Here is a 24,198-nt window from a genome sequence, read left to right on the forward strand (position 1 = left end):
ATCGATCTATTCAGGATGATCGTTGTCTTTGAAATGCAGTGTAGTCATATTGTTTTCTTAAGATCACGTGGATCAAGTGAAAACGTGAGGAAATTTTAAACTGAAAAACCTTTATATCCCAATAATTCCCACGAAAAACATATATTTCTTCTTGCAAGTACATGACTGTGTACCAGTGTATAGCAAATATGTAAGCTCCAAATACACTACCATTCATAATCAGAGCCGTAATCATCAACACCATCATCATACCATCAGCATCACTATCATTATCATAGATTTATCATCATTATCACCATAGCCGTTATCATCACCACCATCACAGCCGTAATCATCATCATCATCATACCACCCGCATCACTATCATCATCAACATCATCATCATATCCGTTATCAACACTATCATCAGAGCTGTAAAGATCAATATCATCATACCTTTAGCATCACTATCATGATTTATCACCATCATCATCATAGCCGTTCATCACCATCATCATAACTGTAATCGTCATACCTTTAGCAGTGTATGAAATAAGGCCCGCCCCACCGCCCGAGACGGGCTAGATTTGTCTAATTTTATAGCTAGCCAGCCCGATGGACAGGTGAAAAAAAATATTCAGATAGAGTGTCCACTCACACTGTCTATTTAGTATTTAAGAAGGACTGGTTGAATCTCTCCTGGGCTGGAAGTTACTAGCCCAAATGTCTGGCTGGGTTTTTGGCTTATATCATACACTGCCTTTAGCATGACTATAATCTTCATAGATTTATCATCAACATCATCATACCTTATCATAGCAGTTATCCAATAGTAACTTCTCTTGTAACTGGGTACAATGTGTGAAGCCCATTTCTGGTGTCCCCCGCCGTGATATTGCTGGAATATTGCTAAAAGCGGCGTAAAACCACACTCACTCACTCAATCTCTTGTAACTGTCTTCATTAAGCATTCAGCAATTTATCCTAGGTGTCCGACATAGACATTCAAGCAGGCTATTATTTACTCTTAAAAAGTAGGGGATAGAAAGTAGCGTTAACAAACTTTCCAAAGACAGACATCTTATGAACGCACCACCATTTCGCTTTATCACCCCACTAAACACAACTCTTGTGGTGCACGTGAACAACGCAGTAGCCTCATACACGTACATGGGATGTCATTTTTTATTTTGACGGTTTTCAAGATGGTCGATAAATGACTGTACACCATTATGTTTTACAACCATCTTGCATCACACAGTTGTTAGTGTTTGTTTCTAGCCGGGTTGGTTTTTTTGAAAATAAAAAAAGTGCACATGCAAATTTCACGTCATACACCAATCATCTTTCAAAAGCGATTACTGTACAAACAACTACAACTATGGCTATAAGGAAGTGCAAGTGGTGATGCACTCTCGCAACATTCATTACTATCATATAAGACCGCCTCCGTGGTGTAGTAGTTAAAGCGTCCGCCCGGATTGCGGAAGGTCGCGGGTTAGATCCCCGACCGCGTCATACTAAAAGACGTTAAAATATGGTACTTGTTGGTCCCTGCCTGGCGCTCGAAATTAATGGGGACTGGTCGGCTCGGAGTCAGTATAATGTGTCTGAGTGGGGTATTCATGCTCCACTTCACTCAGTGGGCTAGCACTATAAAACCAGCTTCAGTCTGGTCTAGTACAAGCAGATGCACATACACATACACACGCATGCACGTCGTCATATGAGCGAAATATTCTCAAGCACGACGTTAAACCCAATTCCAGCACCACCACTATCATATCAACATTGATTGACTCCGATATATCTCCCATTTTGTTCAATCTTAAATCCCCTACTTTTTTTAAAGTGTATATCTAAATCGACGCATGCAACAGTCGATTATTGGGCCCCAGTAGTGTCTCCATTGCCAAGTTCGTCGCCTGTTTCGTCGGCGATGTCCTCCCCGCCTCTCACAAAAGCCTGGGCCACAGGTTCATCACTGAGAGGTGGCCAGCGTTTTATCAACACCCACGCAATGATGGCTCCAACTCCAGCAAAAATCAGAGACACGCCAGCAAAATACAAGGCTCCACTTACTGACGACGTTTCTTGTAAGATTTTAGCTAAAATGGCAAGAACAAACAATGCATGATGGACATGACAGTGATCTGAAATTATACGGTATTACCTCTTTAAAAGCCTGTACGATCATGAGTAATTCAAAATCAATATGTGTGCGTTTACTGTTTAACGCGGTATTATTACAGAATATATACTCTGAGTAGGGGAACCTGAACTTTCAATTTGGATAGGAAGTATAAGCGTTAACAAACCTTTCAAAGACAGACATCTTATGAACGCACAACCATATCTCTTTGCCACCACCTCTAAACACAATGCATGTGATGCACGTGCACAACGCAGTAGCCCCATACACGTGCATCGGGTGTCATTCTTGATTTTGACGGTAGACCATTAATTTTGGCAATCAGCTTGCATCACATAGTTCTGTTGTTAGTGTTTGTTTCTAGTCATTTTTTTTGTGTTTTTGTTGTTTTTTTGGGAGGGGTGGGGGTGGGAGGTTAAATGAAAATCATACACATGCAACATTGATTTGCATCGATATATATCCCAATTTTTTCAATCGTAAATCAAAAATGAAGTTCCCCTACTTTTTTGAAAAGTATATATGACCGGTTGTACATAATAGTCTGGAGCTGACACAGCAGTGATTGAAGTGAGGCGCAAACTACAGAGTTAAACACTTTGTTAGATAATAGCCCGTTACTACACGTATATGTTGTCGGGAGGCTAATTCTAACCCGGATCACCCTGGGGCCTGAACACGCATCACAGAATGAATTCAAAAGTCGGTTTTCAGTTGGTCATAATATTTTGTCACCAGAACGAAATATACTCATGCCAATAATGGTTGTGGTCCCCCTACCCACACATAGGGACACACACGTTGTCACACCAACACCCCTCATCCGCTCGTGGGGAATTTAAAAATTTGAAGGGGATGACAACCATTATTGGCATGAGTAATACCTTACAGTTTGTTTGTGTGTTTGTTGTTTAACTCCACACTCAGCAAATAATCGATTCTGGACCAGACAATCCCGTGATCAACAGCACGAGCATCGATCTACGCAATTACGATACGATGACATGTCTCAACCAAGTCAGCAAGCATGACCACCCGAACCAGTTAGTTGCCTCTTACGACAAGCATGGGTTGCTGAAGACCAATTCTTACCCGGATATTCACGGGTAAAATACCTTACAACACCAATACCTGTACTCCATTTCCTTTACAAAGGCATAACGTTATCGAACATCAGATCCAGCAGTACAACATACCCATGCTAGAACCGCCTACAAGTCCTCCCACCTCTTCAAAGCAGCCCAGTATTGGTAAGGAAAGCTTCAAATTGCTTCTTCCCGTGGTGTGGACTAATGCTAAAGGCATCATTACTTGAGCGAACGCTGTAATTTCAATACAAATCATAAGTCTGTAAGGTGCCACCATCCCAGCGATTGCATTCCGACAACATGCATGACTACATAACATGTATATATATATCACTCAAAGTTTACAAAAGAACGACTTTTAATATTGTCTATATGGCATCCAACCGAAAAGGATTGAAATAACAAGTACACATTGATCAAATGACCAAACTCCTTTAGGACCACAATTTCATGATTATTGGGTTGATTTGTTGGTTTGTTGTTTAATGCCGCACTCAGCAATATTTCAGCTATACGAAGGCGGTCTGTATTAATCGAGGCTGGACCAAACAATCCAATGATTGACACAATCGGCATCGATCAACGCAACTTAGTCCTAGGCCAAATGCTGGAAAAATGCCTTCATTTTAGAATCTCTCAGCAGCTGTTATACAGCAATTAGTATGATACCCCCACCCTCCAAGAAGTCATGTTGATGTGGAACTAGCCACAGGGGCCCGTGCATCGTTAAAGCGTTCGCTCGTCACGCTGAAGACCCGGGTTCGATTCCCACATGGGTACAATGTCTGAAGCCCATTTCTGGTTTCCGGTGGAGGTATTGCTAGAATATTGCTAAACGCGGGGTAAAACTAAACTCACTCACACTCACAAGTATACAGCAACAGACCTTCCACCCCATAAAGTGGAGAACAGGCTGTGAGTAGAATATGAGGCTTCTCAAACTAGGACTATAGTGTGAGTGAGGGTTTAGGTCTCTTTCACTATATGTATTACAGTGTACTGTTATCCCAACCCGCCGTGATGTTGCTGGAATATTGCTAAACGCGGCGTAAAACCACACTCACTCATTCTTATCCCGGCGTTTCAGGTTGATGTGTGAAGAGTGTGGTGTATATGTCTAACGTCCATCATTTTGATGAAACACTTGAACAAAGATATGGTGCGGAGAAACGTATACTCGGTGCCACTTCCAAGATTATTTCAGTCATTGCCTGGAGAGAGTATGGTTTTACGCCGCTTTTAGCAATGTTCCAGCAATATCACGGCGGGGACACCAGAAATAGGCTTCACACATTGTATCCATGTGGGGAATCGAACCGGGTCTTTGGCGTGACGAGCGGAAGCTTTAACCATTAGGTTACCCCACCGTCCTACATTGTATATGATGTACAACGAGATAATACATACCGATGACGGCACCCAGTACCAAGGTAAAAACTCCTACAACCCAAACGTTAACAAACGCCACCTGGTGGACCATGGTACCAAGGCCGATAACCAGCACCAGGATTCCCATCGTTAAGAGAGCTGTCTTTTTAAGGTTTTCCCTCTGGAACTTTCGAATGATCAGCAGAACGATCAGCACAATCAGCTGAGTGCCAAACAGGACGAAGTACAAAATTGTACTCGCCAAGTTTGTGCTGAAACCTCTCTCAGAAGGAATGGTTTGGGCCGACGGTATGAGAATTGACAATCCTGTATTAATGAAAAGAAACCAATCAGTGATGTTTTCATTGGTTATGGAACACCTGTGTTATACATATTACACATGTAATACCTGCTTCATATGATAAATATAAAATATGTTATATTTGGGATTATACTTTTTCAGTAAAGTAAACGTTCTAGTACTTTTGTGGTCGAGTCAATCCGGAAGTCGCACCGAACCTTGTTTCCAGCTTACAAAGCCGAGGCTACCAGTTGTCAAAACTCCATTTTCTCGATGGCTGAGTGGGTTAGATCGCTGACTTTGCCCCGGGGCGATCAGGTGTCTGGCTCTGAGAGTTTGGGTTCAAACCACGGATGGAACACAATATTGTTCCAAGTTATGTTCTAGACATGTGATAACCTTTTCACAAAGAATTGTAAAAAACAGATTGATACCCTCAACATAATCGAGAGGGAAATTCTTTTGAAATGCATTGTTCTTTAAAACTTACCTACAGACGCGGCAACTCTAATCCATATGAGGAAATAGAACGGCGGGTGTTTGAAAACCTTTGGCACATTCTGTTGGGTCTGTGAGTTCTTCTGCAGGAAGCTTCCGGCAAGAAGTCCTATAACAGCCGTTATCTCGAATACTCTCATGACGTTAGACCAGCTCCGTCTACTGCCCAGATATTGAATCAAGTCGAAGATGATGACAATGATGCCGATGATGTTCCCAATAATGAAGCTGATGTAGCTGATGAAGAGAGCGAGAGCTGGGCGTGTGTTGAGGTAGTCGATGGTAGCCACGACCCCAGTGGTCCGAAGAAGACCCAAAGCAATACCTTGCAAATATCTCGTATGAAACGTAGTGAATATAATTATTCAAAGGCACTACAGAAAGCTATGTTTACAACGAACACGTTTATAACGAACTGACGGATATATCGAACTGGGTTTTTTTATATTTTGCCCATGCCACTTGCTGTAAATTTATTAAAAATTCGTATGATGAACAACCTTGTTACGAACTAAAATTAGATCTCCCTTTGAGTTCGTTACAACCATAGTTTATTGTATATTAGTGTGAGTGAGTGAGTTTAGTTTTATGCCGCACTCAGCAATATTCCAGCAATATGGCGGCAGTCTGTAAATAATCGAGTCTGGACCAGCATGAGCATCGATCTACGCAACTGGGATACGATGACATGTGTCAACCAAGTCAGCATGCCTGACCACCCGGTTGTCTCACAGTCCCTGAACCACATTATTTTCCTTACTACCTAGGCGTCTCTGCAATGCTAAAGCCCTAAATGAAGCAAGTCTAGATTTCCCCAGGCTCTCACAACTCACTGGGGCTCCTGGTTTATTTGTTAATATCAATATTGACCCGTGAAGATCCGGGTTAAAAATGATCTCCAGTAACCCATGCTTGTAAGAGGCGACTAACGGGATTGGGTGGTCAGGCTCGCTGACTTAGTTGACACATGTCATCGTATCCCAGTTGCGTGGATCGATGCTTATATATATTCAGGGACTAAGCGTTAGCGTAACTGAACATCAATAACATCTGTTTTTCCTGTTACATGTTTGTGTGTAAGGTTCGAGCTTTACACATCTCTGAAAGTCCATGCAATATACATATGTAACTGTTGTACTGCCCACAACGATTTATCGGGAACATGTGTTGCCACCACAGAATATTTTTTCCCGTTGTTAAGCGCTTTATTATTAAACAATACAGCAAACTACTGACTTGTTGTCATGATCAATAATAATACGTACCTCCCATAAACCCGTACGGTATAGCCAGAATATCAGCAGTGGTTGTCAAAGACGACGAGATACAGGAAAAGATGAGTAGAACACTTCCGCCGAGAGCGACCTTCCGGAAGCCGTATCTGATCATAAGTGGCGCACAGGCGGCAGCTGAAATACATCCCTGATGTGTGATATCTACCAAAGACTGGTTAAAGTAAAACTACTATTCATTACAATAGAAGCGACAAAACCCTTTCCACATCCATAAGAAATCTCTGCTAAAAGCAGAGTCGATTGTACAATTGTGGCTATATCATGAGTATATATTTGTTTTAACAGTATTAAAGCATGAAATTCTGGAATGATCTAGAACTCTGGATTAATAACTATTACCACGAAAAATAAACATCACAAAATATTTGATTTGGTTTGGTACATTGCATAATGATGTATTACTAAATCAAATCATTATCTCTGCCAAAAAAACATATCAATTTATGTCCTATAAAAAAATCAATTCCAAAATACAGTAATTATAAAAAGGTATTAAAAGAGATATTTTCTGTAGAAAAATGTATTTCAAAGAGAAACAATGAAATCGAAAAATTCAATCTTCAATCAAATATTCAGCAAAATTATTATTACATCTCTACAGCAATGTATCTTCACCTTTTCTGTCTTGTTCTACCATATCCCTGTTATTGACTTTGTAACCATGGGAACAAATAAAAACAACAACAAACAAACAGTATTACAGCTGCACGATGTTGTTTGTTTGTTGATGTCAACAATGGAACAACTTGACAACAACTTTTGTGTATGACGGATGTAAAACGGTTTTTTTGTGGCTATTTGGACTAAGGATGTAGTTCCAAACTAGTTAAAACACATTGACCCTCAGTTTAGAACCACACAGAAGCTTATGAAACTTTATGTACATATGAATTTACGGATATAAATGACGTATCACCGTGTAATAGTTAAAACACATTGGTTTAGAACCACACAGAAGCTTATGAAACTTTATGTACGTATGAATTTACGGATATAAATGACGTATCACCGTGTAATGTTATTGGTTTCTGTCAAGCTCCACTAGAAGACCAGTGAAGATCAGGGTTAGAATTGATCTTCAGTAACCCATGCTTGTCGTAAGAGGCGACTAACGAGATCTGGTGGTCAGGCTCGCTGACTTGGTTGAGACGTCATCGTATCCCAGTTGCGTGGATCGATGCTCATGATGTTGATCACTGGATTGTCTGGTCCAAACTCGATTATTTACTGACCGCCATCATATTGCTGGAATATTGCTGGGTGCGGCGTAAAACTAAACTCACTCACTCAATAGACTAGGAACGAAAAATATCTATATTTTGACGGAATAGATATAGTTATCGCAATATACCCGCCAGCGCTGAAAACACCCTGAATGTGTTTTGTACTTTAGCGACCATATCTCCATCTTCATCGAAGGCGCTGCTTACGACGATCTGGACCACGAGCAGGAAGGACATGTAGAAGAACCCTGCTATGATGTTCACTGTGACACTGGCAAATATGGGAACAAGAAACACAATGATCTTCTTGCCCCTGTCCACTGCTCTACTCCTCAATGTAAGCTGAAAAAGAAGAATAGTGCTATATGCATATATGACGTCATGCATACGACGACTAAAAGGAGGATCGGTTGGTCAAGATGTGTCCATATGTCGTCATGCATATGTGAAAGTGTTCGGATCGGATGGTCAGGATTGGATGTTGGATTGTTGTGTACAGGCCGCGATCAGATATCATGCAGGTGCATTGGGTGCAGAGTCATAACCAAACACTTACGTTTTTTATGCAACTTCTGTGATCCCGATAGGGCAGAATTTTCATTTTTTGTGTTTCTCATCGCCCGCCCAAACCCCCAATCCCCATCCCACACCCCACACCCCAATAAAAGAGTTTTTATTTTCATTCCAACACCGCCAACTCGAACCTAAAAGAATTATAACGCCCCGTCATATAAAGATTATATCTTTTTAATCCCCGACGCGGTCACAATTTGTCCACAGAAACGCATAAAACGAGGAATCGCAATAAACATTGCTTATTACAAAGGTTGAGAATCAAGAACATTATTCATATGCCTTTTAAAAATTTGTTCCCCGACCGACCGACTCGTGTTCTGAATTTGGTGGCTACGTGAAACTATATAAGGGGAGTGGTCACTCCTCGAAAAGCCCCTTAGCGTATGCCTCGGCTCGTCACGTGACCAGTGTAGCCAATATGGCGGCAGCGTAGTTTTAAGATTGAGCCCGGTTTATTTTCAACAGCTGATTACATACGCTGAGTGTTGTGACAACTGAAAACCTACATGTAGAAGATAAGTTACCTATTCTGTCACTTCATTTTAAGTCAAATAATTGTTATTAGTGTCAGTATTAGTACAGTAGATTTGTAGTAAAGTTTCAAGTCGGCATGTTGTAGCTCACTGGCTTCAATTCTCAGTACACAGCGAAGAAAGACTAAATTCTATCGCTAAAAACTTCTTTCACATATTCGTTTAATTTTTAGAAGGGAAATATACCTTTAGTTGAAAGGTGTTTGCAAGTAATAGTGATAGTTTTATAACTAAAAAAAAATTTGTTAGGGTGTATTTGAGGTGTGTGAAAAATATGACATATCGCCGATCTGCCATTGAAATACTACAGGGCGTTGTTTGAGTGTTTCTAGTTATTGTTCTAAAACATCTTTCACATACACCTTTAATTTTTATGAGGGGAATATACCATCAGGTGAAAGGTGTTTGCAAGTAATAGTGATAGTTTTATAATTTAAAAAATTTGTTAGGGTGTATTTGAGGTGTGTGAAAAATATGACATATCGCCGATCTGCCATTGAAATACTACAGGGCGTTGTTTGAGTGTTTCTAGTTATTGTTCTAAAACATCTTTCACATACACCTTTAATTTTTATGAGGGGAATATACCATCAGGTGAAAGGTGTTTGCAAGTAATAGTGATAGTTTTATAATTTTAAAAAAATTGTTAGGGTGTATTTGAGGTGTGTGAAAAATATGACATATCGCCGATCTGTTCTGATACGCCATTGATGCTTGTGATGCTTGAGTGTTATAGTTCTAAAACTTCTTTCTTTCTTGTTGATCTTAGTATTTGACAAAACTGGAAAGGTGTTTACAACGCTTTGTGATAGTTCTAAACTTTCTGTTTTTGAGGGGTCTGTGACAGTGTCAGTTAACATTCTGTCAATGCCCATGCCATTCCACACATGCAATAAGATATCTGAATTAGTTACTAATGTAAAAAATGTCTCAAAGTAGATTTTTTAAAAAAAAGGACAGCTGATGTTAACACATGTGTTCTACCGATAGTTTTGCGTTCTTTAACATGTTTGGGGAGGGATGGCCGTGGTGTATCATTTATTCTTTCATTCATTCACATATGTATTTCTTTCTTTTGTTCTTTTTCTTTATTTCTTTCATTCATTCACATATAATTCTTGCTCTTAATTCATTTCATTCATTCATTCATTCATTGTAAAATTCCGACTGATACAATACACTGGCTGAAGTACTGTTAAACGCAGCCGAAGTTGCGCTGGGAACGAACCAAGTCACTGTGTGCGTTGGAGCATGACGAGGCACACGTTAATTAGTACAAATGGTAAAGAAAGCAAGCGAGTGACCTATCCCTGTTGTAGAGTATCCCTGGAGAATTGCCAAAGACGGCGTTAAACTAAACTCAGTCAGCCACTGATAGTTATAAACAAGGACTGACTGACTGAGTTTGGTTTTACGCCGCTTTTAGCAATATTCCAGCAACATCACGGCGAGGGACACCAGATATGGGCTTCACACATTGTACCCATGTGGGGATTCGAACCCGGGTCTTCGGCGTGACGAGCGAACGCTTTAACCACTTGGCTACCCCACCGCCCCTATAAACAAGGATATGTGTGCACAGTACATGTGGGTAGACTTAATCCGACCCTGTGGGTAAACCGTTCGCTACCTCATCCCACCAATACACATTAACAAACGCCACGCTGCCATATCCACAAGCAGAAAGTGCAACTGTTCTTTTCATATTATGCACGTCATTGTATCCAAACTGCGATCGACGTTCACGATGCCAATCACTGGACTGTCAGGTCAGATGATTTACAGGCCGGCTCCATGTAACTTAGACCACAACATAATAATTGTTTCTTGTATTTGTCTTTTGTTTGTAACGCTACGCTTCATTCATTGTGAGAAAGTGAGTGAGTGAGTGAGTGAGTTTAGTTTTACGCCGCTCTTAGCAATATTCCAGCAATATCACGGCGGGGGAGCACCAGAAATTGGCTTCACACATTGTACCCATGTGGGGAATCGACCCCGGGTCTTCAGCGTGACGAGCGAACGCTTTAACCACAAGCTATAGGCTACCTCACCGCCCCCTCGTTCTGAGAGAGAGAGAGAGAGAGAGAGAGAGAGAGAGAGAGAGAGAGAGAGAGAGAGAGAGAGAGAGAGAGAGAGAGAGAGAGAGAGAGAGAGAGAGAGAGAGAGAGAGAGAGAGAGAGACTGAATGTGTCTAAATTGATGTATTTATATCCTGATTAGGATTATCATTTGCAATGTTATATAGAGCTGCTTTGTGAATGATGAAACTGGAGAACTATGCATGGTGCCAAACAAATTTCCCTTGGGATAATGAAGAAACTATCTTATCTTATCTTCTCTGCAGACTGAGAGCATCAGAGAACATCACGCAGAGAACATCACAGGTTTGGAGCAAGTTTATTCTTATATCTGAATGTGTACTACCTAAAAATACCCAAGCAACATATGTTTTAATATCGAATAATTAGTTCGATGTTATATGCCCACGTGGATCAGTTGTTAAAGATATTATATATTTCATATACATTGTAACATGTGCAAGCTTCAATGACTCCATGAGCCTGTAACATCGACCCTTGTTCCATTACGTTGAGTCCACTGTTCGTGTGTTCATTCATCCATCTGTTCATCTTTTTTACCTATTTACATATTGGATTTTGTGTCTCAATATTAATCATATTAAGAATAATGAGTTCTTGTTAATATTTACATTTAGTATTTCTGATTCAATAAAAAAGTAATAGTTCTCCATTTACGAGCAATATATCTAGTTATATTTATTGAGTCTGTTTATTAAACTTTGAGTGAAACGATATTTTAAGATAACTACGAATATATATCTGAATGATCAATATTAATTTGCACAAGCTGTTGCAATACCATTTGTATTTAACCCTTGCAATCATATTTCATTGCAGTGTTCGTGTTTTACATATTCACGGTCTCTTTGCTACGAGATTGCGGACTCGCTCGCAGTATTGTCAGTGGCCATACGGTGTTGAAAGTTTGCAAGAACAGGGTTTGCTGCAAAAGAAGAATCATGAGCGCGACATCAGCAAATAAATATGATTTCTTCGCACAAACGGCAGTGCCGGAAAGGTTCAGTGAAAAATATGAGCAGATCAGGGAATTTGTATCAAAACACAATGCGATCGGAAACAGAGTGGTCCTTGTATCAGTGAGTATCTATCCAATGTTAGTCACGTCCGTATTTGAAAGCAGTAGATCATACGGATTTTGATTGAAGTATCGTAATGTCTATGAATAATGTTCGAAGCTGTTGGATAAATATCGTTTTAAAGACAGGCTTACTTTACACGTTCTGTTTACAGTCACCTATTTAAGCAGAAAATATATCTAACCGTGAATGAACTTTGGATTTGCTCTATAATCTAAAGGGGCATAAATCTGATCTGATTTTGGTGGTATATTCATTGAAGCATTCGTAAAATCACGTTTCCTAAAACTCCTGAAAATTACACTTTTTCCATATATTTATTATGGTGGTCAATGTACATTGTTTCTCATCAACCTTTCTTTCATATTCATTTTACCTTAAACTATACAAATGGGACAGCACATAAAAGATGCAAGTTCCAAATTTTAAGCCCACATTTTTCAAGGACTGTATCATTGTTTTAAAAATATACAAATAGAATAGACTGGTTCCACAGGAGTAAACATACATTGAATACCCAAAGGAAACTATCAAAACTCAATGTGAATAAACACATGTGAATAAATATTCAGTGACTTAAACAATAACATGGCTTGCATCCTGCAATTTTTGTATAAGCCTTTAACCTGGAAGGTATACATAACAAGAGCTGACTTAATGTTGCTGAGAGATGGCATACTCACTCACTCACTCAAACACCCACCCACCCACTCACTCACTCACTCACTCACTCTTCCAAATGACTCGCCCACCATCTTGTTGAATTCATCCCTTGTTCATTTATCCAGTCAGGAGGAACCACAGTACCCCTGGAGAGCAGAACAGTGCGCTTCATCGACAACTTCAGTATCGGCACCCGGGGCTCCGCATCAGCAGAATATCCTTTGCCACTCAGTGTTGGACATTAGGGGGGTCATTGTTGACCCAGACAGGATAGGGGTCTGGGTGTGGATGTACGCCTTGGCACTTTGTAAATGTCTTGTAATATAATTTTACGTTTAATATTAGAGTTACAAGAACATTTGACTTTTGTGGTTAATTTTCACCATGGTGACAAGCTATTTGAACAGCTCAGTAAACAAAAAATATTTCAATAAATTGTGAGAAGATTCATGTACCCACCTCTGTCACTGTAACATGTTTGTTGCTTAGCGTCACACTCAGCAATTTTGAAGTTTTATGGCGGGAACTGTAAATATCATGCCTGGAGCAGATGAGGGGCGGTGGGGTAGCTCAGTGGTTAAAGCGTTGGCTCATCACGCTGAAGACCCGGGTTCGATTCCCCACATGGGTACAATGTGTGAAGCCCATGTCTGGTGTCCCCCGCCGTGATATTGCTGGAATATTGCTAAAGGCGGCGTAAAACTAAACTCACTCACTCATTCACTGGAGCAGATGATCCATCAACATCATGAGCAGCCAATTGGGATTCAATGCTAAGTGTAAGCAAAGTCAGCGAGCCTGACCACCCAATCCCGTTTGTCACCTCTTATGTAAAATGAATCTGCTGAATTTATTTACATGACAGTATGAAATGTAAACCTATATTATGGCAGCAGGTGTTTTGGCGCAGACAGGTTGTGTGAGTTTCCTTGACCTTGTGCCAGATATTTCCTGCAGCATGGGTACGCAGTTATATTTTTGTATCGACTGAGGTCCCTGGAGCCATACTCTCGCCATCTTCAACGCCGCCTGATGGACATGTTGGAGGTCAAAGGAGATTCAGTAACTGGTACTCTCACTTCCATTCAGATCTAACCATTATCCGAAGAAGAGGTTCCCAGATCCACACCTGTAAACTGAGAGACACATAAATCAGTGGCGGATCCAGAGGGGCTTCAGGGGGTTCCAGAACCCCCACCCCACCCCACCCCCATCCTTGAAAATGACTAAAGACTACATTGAAGTTAATGTCTTGCAATGGCCGAGCCAAGGTGGGGTTCAGAGGGTTCCAACCCACTCCCACCCCACCCACCCCCACCCCTCCTTTGAACATTTCTGGATCCGCCTATGTAAATTGGGATATGGGGGTTAAATGGTTGAACTGTGAGCGTAGGGTTGGGGTTAGGTATAGGGCTGTTTGTTTGTTGTTAAACGCCGCAAGCAGCAATGTTCCAGGTATAGGTGGCAGTCTGTAAAAGTTTTCTAAGCATTTGTGATACGATGACATGTGTCAGTGAGCCCGACCATCCAATCCCGTTAGTCACCTCTTACAACAAGCATGGTTGCTGAAGATCAATTCTAACCCAGATCTTCATGGGTACCCACGCCTGTAATGTGAGAGACACATAAAAGGGGATTGTAGGATTAAATGGTTGAACTGCGAGTGTAGGGTGGGGTGGATATAGTCCTACTTTGTACAGTATTTCAGTCTCTGGGGGACTTATGGGTTATGATAGTATCACTGTCATGTATGATGGTCGTAAGGGGTGACGAAATGGATTGGAAGGTTACTTGTCTTGCATGTCTCTCTACCTGTGAGGATCACTGCATATAATATCAGTCATTGGATTGTCTGGTCCAAAAACTGAAGTCTGGATCAGACAAACAAGTTGATACTTGAGTGAGCCCCAATTCATTCAGTTGTTGTCGTTGCAAGATCAAGTCATATCAAAGTCCTACTCTTAACAAACTTTTAGCCTCTCTCTGCTATTCTGCCAATTTGGACCAAGGCATGTATGCGTAAGACATACATAATTGGGCAACATGAGACATCAGACATACCTGTAATATAATTAGGTGTTAGGTAAGATAAACAATATAGTATTGCCTATATTTTGCATATATTAATTTCAAAACTAATTTTGATAATTTTGCTTTGAGTGAGTTAAAAACGAAAGTCACATCTTCACACTTCACCTTGTTCAATTCCCCACATAGTAACAATGTGTGAAGACTGTTTCTGGCATAAAAACAAACTCACTAACTCAGGATTAACAATTCATGACCAACAATTCATGACCATAATGAGATATGTTGTCCCTGACATTGCCAGTGAAGCGTGATCACACATCATCGCTCAAGTCAATCCTACAAGAGTACGAGGACGTGAAGGCGAAGGACCTGTTGCTGAGCATCGACTTCACGTCCCTGGCTGAGTATCTGCACCTCCTCCGAGCCTCGGCACAGATCCTCAACTCCATCCACAACAAGGCCCTGCTCTACCTTGCTGCAGCTGTGTCCGACTTCTACATCCCCAAACACGAAATGGTACAGAACTTCGACATTACATCTCAACTTGATCCGATCTTTTCAAAATTACTTTCTTCCAAAATGGGACTTCTACATACTCAAACATGAAATGATACAGAGTTCTTTGACATTGTATCTTACTAAAAACCCATTTTTCGAAATTATTCTTTCCAAAATGGATATAATTACCTAGTTCTGTGACGATATATCGTAGTATCAATAGCTGTCATACTTTATCTGACGATAAATATATTGGTACTATTTTTTGTATTGTGATACGTATCGTTGGCCTAAAAATTATTAATTTTCACTAGAAATTGATGGTTATGTAAAAATGTACACTGTAACTTGCTATCAAAATATACTTTTTTACAGAAAATAACTAACGATGGTATTGTTCCAAGATATCAGGGGCGGTGGAGTAGCCTAGTGGTTAAAGCGTTGTCTCGTCACGCCGAATACCCGGGTTCGATTCCCCACATGGGCACAATGTGTTAAGCCCATTTCTGGTGTCCCCCGCACGTGATATTGCTGGAATATTGCTAAAAGCGGCGTAAAACTAAACTCAGTCAGTCAGTCCAAGATATCATGATACATATCGTATCATGAATGTTCTGTATCGTCACACCTCTAGAATTACAGTTATGTTTCACTTTATGCCCGAGGACAAGATACAGGATCACAGTGATCCACAATCAACAAAATTGTCTTCTTTGAGTGGCATTTTTGGAGTTGGAGAGTCAGATAAGGACAAACTTTATGGATGAACAACTGCTTTATTCAGGTGATGTGATGTTTCGATACAGATTCTTGCATCGTTGTCAAGCAGGTACCGCATCACCTGAATAAAGAAGTTGTTCATCCATAAAGTTTGTCCTTAACAGAATTGTCATTGTAAACCTGTTCTATACATCTTCCCTTTCCTATATGTTGAATATGTTGTGGGGTGGTGGGGTGGTGGGGTAGCCCAGTGGTTAAAGCTTTTGCTCATCACGCCAAGGACCTGGGTTTGATTCCCCACATGAGTACAATGTGTGAAGCCCATTTCTGGTATCCCCACCATGATATTGCTGGAATATTGCTAAAAGCGACATAAAAACCAACACATGCATGCATGCATGCATGCACGCTCGCACAAATTTGTTGTGACTGGATTTGACTAGATGATGGGAACAGGTGCTATATATATTTATTATGAATATTTATTACACACTAACACAAATCCATATTGTCTATTTTCTTTATGTATCCTTAGTGGCTGTGTGTGAAATAGCCACTGGCCCGCTAGCCCGTGGCTTGTAAAAATCCTGTCGGGCCAGTAAATCTCCAGTCACTGGCCCACTTGGCTGACATTATCTTTTTCTGTACTTTACTAAGAAAGTAATCCCAAATATACTAAGCAGCAAAAGAAAAGTCAGTTTGGAATTTTCCTTCACAGAAACGGATAACTGTAAACTCATTTCATGTTTTGATCGTATATTTTTGGCAACATCTCCAACTTTACCTGAGCAAAGACATTCTTTCCCAAACTCAGAATTGAACCGGGGGAATTGTCTAAAAAATGCAACCTGATCTCGGAGATGCTACAGTGTTCTCCATGTTTTTCATGCAACTCATGCTGCACGTGTTGTTCACAAGGACCAGACCTATAAAATGCACCCCCAAACCTGGTTGAAACATTCACATTACAACGTCAGCAGGATTCCGCGACTCACAACAGCTCAGATCAACCAGGCGCTAGGAAGACTTGAAGCTGGCCACACTGCACAAGCCATTGCCAGTCACTTCCAGGTCAACGTTCGGACCATCTACAGGCTGCAGCATTGTTTCCGGGCCACCAACACCACAAATGATCGCCCCGTACTGGCAGACCATAGGTGACCACAAGACGACAAGACTCCCGTGTTGTGCGACAGCGTGTACAGAATCCCTTCATGCAGGCAGACCAATCAGTACATCAGTACTGATTCAGTACGCCGACGTCTTAACAGCGGGAACCTCCATTGCCGTAGACCTTACCGTGGACCTATCCTCAGCCCTCGTCATCAGCATGAACGTCCACAGTTTGCCCTACAACACCAAAACTGGCAATACAGGCATTGGAGAACTGTTCTGTTCACAACACTTGTGGCCAGCGTTACTCAGACCAATGTGTTATGGAAAGAGACTCATAGGGAGGTGCAAGCATCATGGTATGAGGGTCCAAATATGCCTGAACCAGACACCACGTCATACCACATTTCGCACGTCACCTGAACAACATTTTCCAGCATGATAACACCCGAGCCCATACTGCCAGAGCTACACGGGACTTCCTACAGCAGAACGGTGTCAACATAATGCAGTGGCCAGCCCTTAGTCCTGATTTAAACCCAATTGAACGTCTTTGGGATGAAATTCAGAGGAGACTGAATAATGTCGTACCAAGGCCGAACACAGCCGATTTATTGCGCAAGGCCTTGATCAGAGTATGGTTCCAGGTGCCAATAGCCTTCATCAATCGATTGGTGCACTCCATGCATAGATGCTGCTCTCGTGGTGGTCACACTAGATACTGAAGTCAAGGGTCTGAATGGGCTGCAAATGTTAAAGTAAAGTCTTGAAATTGTGCTGAGTTATTCATTGATGTGTCAATATATTGTACACAAAAAATGTTTTTGATCCGCTTATTATGTCCATTTCTGTAATGATTTGATTACAGCGCCTATCTAATTTTGAATTTGTACTGACGTTTTTTTTGCTGCTGAGTATATAACATACTCTACATTTGACCACTTTCTAAATGGCATTGTGTATTCATAGCATTTTGTAAATTAAAATACAGAATAATCACCTCCTATTTGAAGAGAGAGATTTTTACATTTTCAGCCTGAACATAAGATCCAGTCGTCCACTGACAAACCGCTGCAACTCTCACTACAGCTTGTCCCCAAGATGTTGAAACCTCTCGTCCATGAGTGGGCACCAAACGCCTTTGTTGTATCTTTCAAGGTACGAAAGATCTACTATATGGTCACTAAATTCATTCCAGAGCAAGAAATGGCCTCTACCTGTTTAGGGCTTTGTCTTGATAGTGTTGAAAATATTTATGGCAAATGTTGATGTGGTGCATTGTGTTAGATAATAACTTTCAGAAATGTTAGTATTTGTCATCTCCATTGAAACAATTGGTATATGTTGGAAAATGTATCTAAAATATAGACCATATTTCTTGATGTAAGTTTACATTATACTCCCAATATATGTATGCTACTTTTCAGCTTGAAACAGACAGAAAACTCCTGATTAAAAAGGCACTCTCAGCTTTGGAGAAATACCAGCATCAGGTAAGTGATTAACTTGAATATCCCACTGACACAGTCCAGGTATAGTATGACCAGAAATTATTGAGAATTTTAGAAATATGTTTAATTGGATTTCTAGTATAAACAACCTTGACCAGCTATCAAGTGCTTGGTTTCATTCAAGAGAGACAACTCTGTTAATCCTTTTTCATTAGTTTGTGAAAAGTTATCCCCCTTTGTTTACTTTGCTAGCAGACAACATTTTCAGTGATCCTCAGTATGGATGATTTAGAGAAAAGGTAGTTGATTTTAGAGTATTATAACAAGGACATCAGATCAGCTAAAGTGATTTCAAGTAGAACAGGCATACCTTTGTCCACTGTTTATTGTGTTTTGAAAAATATTGCAAATGGATATGGCATTGAGCACCAGGGAGGCGCAGGTAGGCCCAGAAAATTGACTGTCGGTGACAGGAGGCAGCTTGGTATTGTTGTTTCTAAAAACAAACGAAGGAGTGTAGAAAACTTAAGGCTGGATATGATTGATAGAGGAACTGTGGCCGTCTGTAAGGAGACAATTAGACCTGAGCTGCATGCAATGGGTTGGCAGAAAAGTCGAGGAATTCCATCACCGATCATGAAACCTGAATAAAAGGAGCAAAGGTTGAACTGCTGCTTACAGCATAGAAATTTTATCTGGGACAATGTGATTTTCTCAGATGAAAGTTCTGTGTAGCTGTTTCCTAATACACTGAAATTCTGAACCAAACAAACTGAAAACCCTTTGTATCAGCGCCCAAAGTACAGTCCAAAATTTAACGTGTGGGGTGGCATATCTGTGTTAGGGGCAACGCCCCTCTGTGTATTTGAAGGGAATATGAACAGTGAGCGGTACACAGATATTCTTGAGGGAAATTTACTTCCATCTGCTCACGTGTTCTATGGAAACTTTTTGATTTTCCAGCAGGACAACGACCCAAAACAAAGTTCAACTCACTCACTCAGTCTAGTAGTTGTTGTCCTTCAGTAAGAACCCCCAGATGAATTCTAGACCAATCTGTAAATAATCTTTTAAAGTGTCCCTACTTTGTCCAAAACTTTTAAGGCAGCTGCAAAGCTTTTCTGGCACAAAACAGTAGCAAAGAAGAGGTATATAATTGCTCAGTAATTATTATTGTGTGTGAGTGAGTGAGTTTAGTTTGATGCTGCACTCAGCAATATTCCAGCCATATGGCGGTGGTCTGTAAATAATCGAGTCTGGACCAGACAATCCAGTGATCAACAGCAATGCAGTGATCTGCGGAATTGGGAACCGATGGCATGTGTCCACCATGTCAGCGAGCCTGACCACCTGATCCTGTTAGTCTAATTATTATTATAATTACAATTATCACTTATTCATGACATATTATATACATTGCTGATTATGAAAAAATATATAAACAAAATTATAAGCGTAGAATCGCAAATCAAAAGTGCAATATCTTGTACTTGGGTTTACTTCCCAAGAAACGAAGCAGCCGGGATACCAAACCCAGTCAGAGCGGGTGGGTGTGCACTCAAGTGTAAAGGCTGGTTCATTTGCAGATGCCCTCACGGCTCATTGTGTGTGTATGTTGGGTTTTGTAAATACATGCTCATTTTTTGTGTATAACATTTTGCAATCAACAGACATCATAACATGTCATGTGAACAAGTATCCCACCTGCCTGTCTGTTTAACTACATAATGTGACAGAGACTGTACTCGCATTGATTTATGGTGTATAGCCTGATAGGTGTTAAGTTCAAATTGCATGTGGTCAGTGATCGAAGTTGTGTATTGAATATTGTCATTAGCAGGCAGGCAGGCAGACACATAGGTGTCAATAAAACAGACATTGAGTTTTGTCTGTGACAACGACATATCTATATCACAGTTAGAAATTCTGTCAACACTAAATAATGACATTGCTTTTAAGTATCGAACTGAGAAAGTGACTCGGTAAGAAGAACGTGTGGTGAAATAGACCAATGAAATTGTATAAACAGTTAAATCGGTAATCTACTGTCATAACATATAAAAAGCTCGCGCCTGTGAAATATCAACAAAAACATTATAAAAATAGCTCACACCAAAGCCTTCACCGAGAATTCACTGGACAACCCGCTTCCAAGCTGCACGAACCTATTTCTCTGCGCATGTGCTGAGCGCAGCCCAGTCCAGCTGTTGAAACCACTTTTTTCCCCAAGCTCTGGGGGAAAATTAGTGAATCGTTTGAACTCCGATTTGCGCTGGGTTTTTCATCGCGTTATTTTTCAACATTATAAGTTGAAATTGCATTTTTGATGATTTGTTTCGGTAAGTCCATACCGAAAGGTATCAGAATCTGCAAAGTTGTGTTTTACGTCGCATGTGACCTTTAAGTAAGATGTACCAGATCACAATATGAATAATGGAATTACATTTTCAGGTTGTGATAGCAAACCTTCTTGACACACGGAAGTATGAAGTTGTTCTTGTTACCAAGGAAACAGAAAAGCCAATCTTACTTTCCAAAGAAGATTCTGACAAGGGACTGGAGATCGAGGAAGAAATTGTGAAGCAACTAATTGCTCGACATAAACATTTTATTGAAAGCTGATGAAATGTGATAATTTTAAAGATGAACACGGTGAAGGGAGCACATGACCGATAGCTAGCTTATCTTGAGACTTTTTCATGGTAGTATACTCAGGATTATACCCAGCCAGAGCTCCAGATTCAGAACCATGTGTACAGTGGAAAGGCTGGAGCATCCTCATTCACAGATGCATCAATTATTGACCAATCAGCACTCCACACTTGGTAGCTGACCACTACTCTTGGTGGATTAGAAGACATGTTATGAATAGATTCTTATGTCAAGTCAGCTTAGTATCTGCATAGTAATTCCTGGTTGACCAGTTTTGGTTTTCCTTGATCCCAGGAACTTTCAATGTGTCTTAAGGATGCTTGCCTGTCTGTACTCGAATATTCCACTTTTTTCTAGAATAGATATTTACGAAATCTTTATAATCTGTTTGCATGACTGGTAAAAGCAGAGGGGTTAAAACATATAGGGAAATCAGTCACGTCACCCCTTTGCTAATCTCTCCTTAAAATCAGATCTTAGTTATTCCTCTGATAAACAATGATTACCCATTTCATGTAATGTTGCATGATATTTAGCGATCTTTGACTGACCAATATGATCACTAATAAGATGTCAGCAGATGCAAGCAGATTTCACCTGCTTTGGGTGAGACTTTCTGTCTAGTCACTTCTATCCATGACAAGGCTTGGAAGAAGGTCGACTGAACAAAGAACATTCTGACATGTCTAATAGTGGGCTTAGGCTCAATGTTTGCTCTTAACCCTGAAAATCGGCAGGCTGTAAGGACGCAAAACCATAAAAAGTTGTGGGTCCTGATCAGAATGTGTAGGCCCTATATTTTAATATAGATATAATACGCTTAGTTATTGGGGATGAAAAAGCTGTCGGCCATAAGGACCTGCAGAAAACAAAAGCTGTGGGTGCGAGTGGTTTTCAGTCGGCTTCGGGCCTAAGGACCAATGTTAATGTCAAACACTGTATGGCAGTACTTTTTCAGTCGGCTTCGGGCCTAAGGACCAATGTTAATGTCAAACACTGTATGGCAGTACTTCTGTTGTTTAAACCATTATATTGAGAAATACATGAGGATTTTCAGGGATTCATCCTTACAGACCACCTTACAGCCTTGACATTGTGATGCTACACATTCACATTCATGAACAAATTAAGCAATATGTTGTGAAGAAATGAGAATTCGTTCACTTGTTGATACACATGAATGTATGCCCCGAGTTTTCAAGATTTCATCTTTTAGTCTGACTTTCTGATTTGAGTATTTCATTGACCATAGATTGAAATAGATGGTTGTTGGAAATGTTGAGAGTTGTTACAAGCTGTAGACTGTCAATATTACCTTTTCCAGCATACTATGTATTAGTTGTAAGATGGCAAGAGCTGGCTGAAAATCATAAATTTTGCAGAAAGATTTATCTTCCCAACCAACAAATACAATAGTCTCTCTTGAATTCTTCACTCCCTGGCACTCAAGTCTATCACTGTGATAACCACACTTAAACGTAGGGTACATATGTATTATTCTCAACGTGTATGGCATTTTGTTCAAATGCAAGGCTTTTCAAGAGGGAGGTGTCATTGATTTTGTACATGAGATGCAGGGGGTCACTTACTGTGTACATAATTAATTTTTTTTATGGGGGCATGGAATTCACATTGCACATGCTTCTCTAAAAAATTATCATCACCCCTAGCTATACATTTATAGTGATTTATTTGTGTTTGTTGTTTAACGCCGCACTCAGCAATACTCCAGCTAAATTGCGGAGTTCTGTAAATAATCTTGTCTGGACCAGACAATCCAATGTATCAACCAAGTCAGCAAGCCTGTCCACCCAATCCTGTTAGTCACCTCTTACGACAAGCATGTGTTGCTGAAGACCAATTCTAACCCGGATCTTCAGGGTCACTATAAAAAATATATAGTGAATACCAGTTGCCGATGGTTTGTCATATGCATTCCTTCCATTCTGCACATCTTTGTGAACATGGCTGTTCATGTTTAACATATTTATTTTGGTCATATTTCAGTGGTAGATATGGATCTTGCTAACATATATTTTATGTAATCAACAGAAATTCATTTCTGTTAAACAGTTTGTGATCAATAAATTCAATGACATTGTGGATTGGATGTATATTTACTTGGTGATGTAATGACCGTGTTTTGTTGAACACATGGAACATTATTTGTACCATTCTGAAAGGAAAGATGAAAGTGATGCAGGTCTTAGATGTTCAGTGAAACTTTAAACAATGGGTATGGTGCAATCTGGGGTTCATTAACAGGGTGATGTAATGGATAAAACACGACTCCGAGGTCTTGGTCGGGATTGTAAAACCTGAGAGCAGCAGGGACGGAGCTTGCAAAACCGAGGGCGAACTTCGTCCCTGCTGCTCTCAGGTTTTACAATCCCGACCAAGACCTCGGAGTCGTGTTTTATCCGACTTATGAACTGTCATGAATTTCAACGTGCTGCCCGCAGTACCCGTCTTGTTAGGAACACATGGTTCATACTGACAAACAATCTCTTTCTCCACAGCGATCCTTCTTAGCCTAGTGGATAAAACCGCCAAGCTAAGAGCGAAGGGTTGCGGGTTTGAAACCAGTTATTGCCACTATTTAATGGAAGTTTTCAATAATGAGATATTTTACGATAAGTCATAGCAAAACAAAGTTGTTTCAATCATAAATAATGGTCATTTCAAAACCTGATATCAGGTTAAATAATGACTATTTCAAAACCTAGGTTATGAAATGGTCAAAATTTAACCTGATATGAGGTTTCGAAACGTGTACTTCAAAACCTGTGTTTATAAATGATCGGTGCAAAGTCTCGGCAGAGGTCTATTCGATTGTGGAAGGAACTTACTTTACTGCAGAGAAAATCGGAGATAGGTTT

General features: G+C 40.4%; 2 protein-coding genes across 2 annotated transcripts; one reads left to right on the forward strand and one right to left on the reverse strand.

Moving 5' to 3' along the window:
• Positions 1-1,863: 1,863 nt before the first annotated feature.
• Positions 1,864-8,310, reverse strand: LOC124288558. Its single transcript, XM_046725109.1, has 6 exons — positions 8,033-8,310; positions 6,652-6,795; positions 5,379-5,711; positions 4,627-4,914; positions 3,328-3,453; positions 1,864-2,087 (listed from the first exon to the last, which is right to left on the reverse strand). Exons 1-6 carry the CDS (start codon positions 8,289-8,291, stop codon positions 1,864-1,866), a joined length of 1,374 nt encoding a protein of 457 aa, XP_046581065.1. The 5' UTR covers positions 8,292-8,310.
• Positions 8,311-11,972: 3,662 nt separating this feature from the next.
• LOC124288547 (phosphopantothenate--cysteine ligase-like) lies at positions 11,973-23,422 on the forward strand. Its single transcript, XM_046725098.1, has 7 exons — positions 11,973-12,191; positions 12,980-13,068; positions 13,799-13,923; positions 15,187-15,401; positions 18,252-18,374; positions 18,644-18,709; positions 21,119-23,422. The coding sequence occupies exons 1-7, from the start codon at positions 12,054-12,056 to the stop codon at positions 21,287-21,289; spliced, it is 927 nt and encodes a 308-aa protein (XP_046581054.1). The 5' UTR covers positions 11,973-12,053; the 3' UTR covers positions 21,290-23,422.
• Positions 23,423-24,198: the final 776 nt, after the last annotated feature.

The sequence above is a fragment of the Haliotis rubra genome, unplaced genomic scaffold (assembly GCF_003918875.1).
Source record: "Haliotis rubra isolate DU_JTF1 unplaced genomic scaffold, ASM391887v1 Scf42, whole genome shotgun sequence".
NCBI classification, from domain to species: Eukaryota; Metazoa; Mollusca; class Gastropoda; order Lepetellida; family Haliotidae; genus Haliotis; species Haliotis rubra.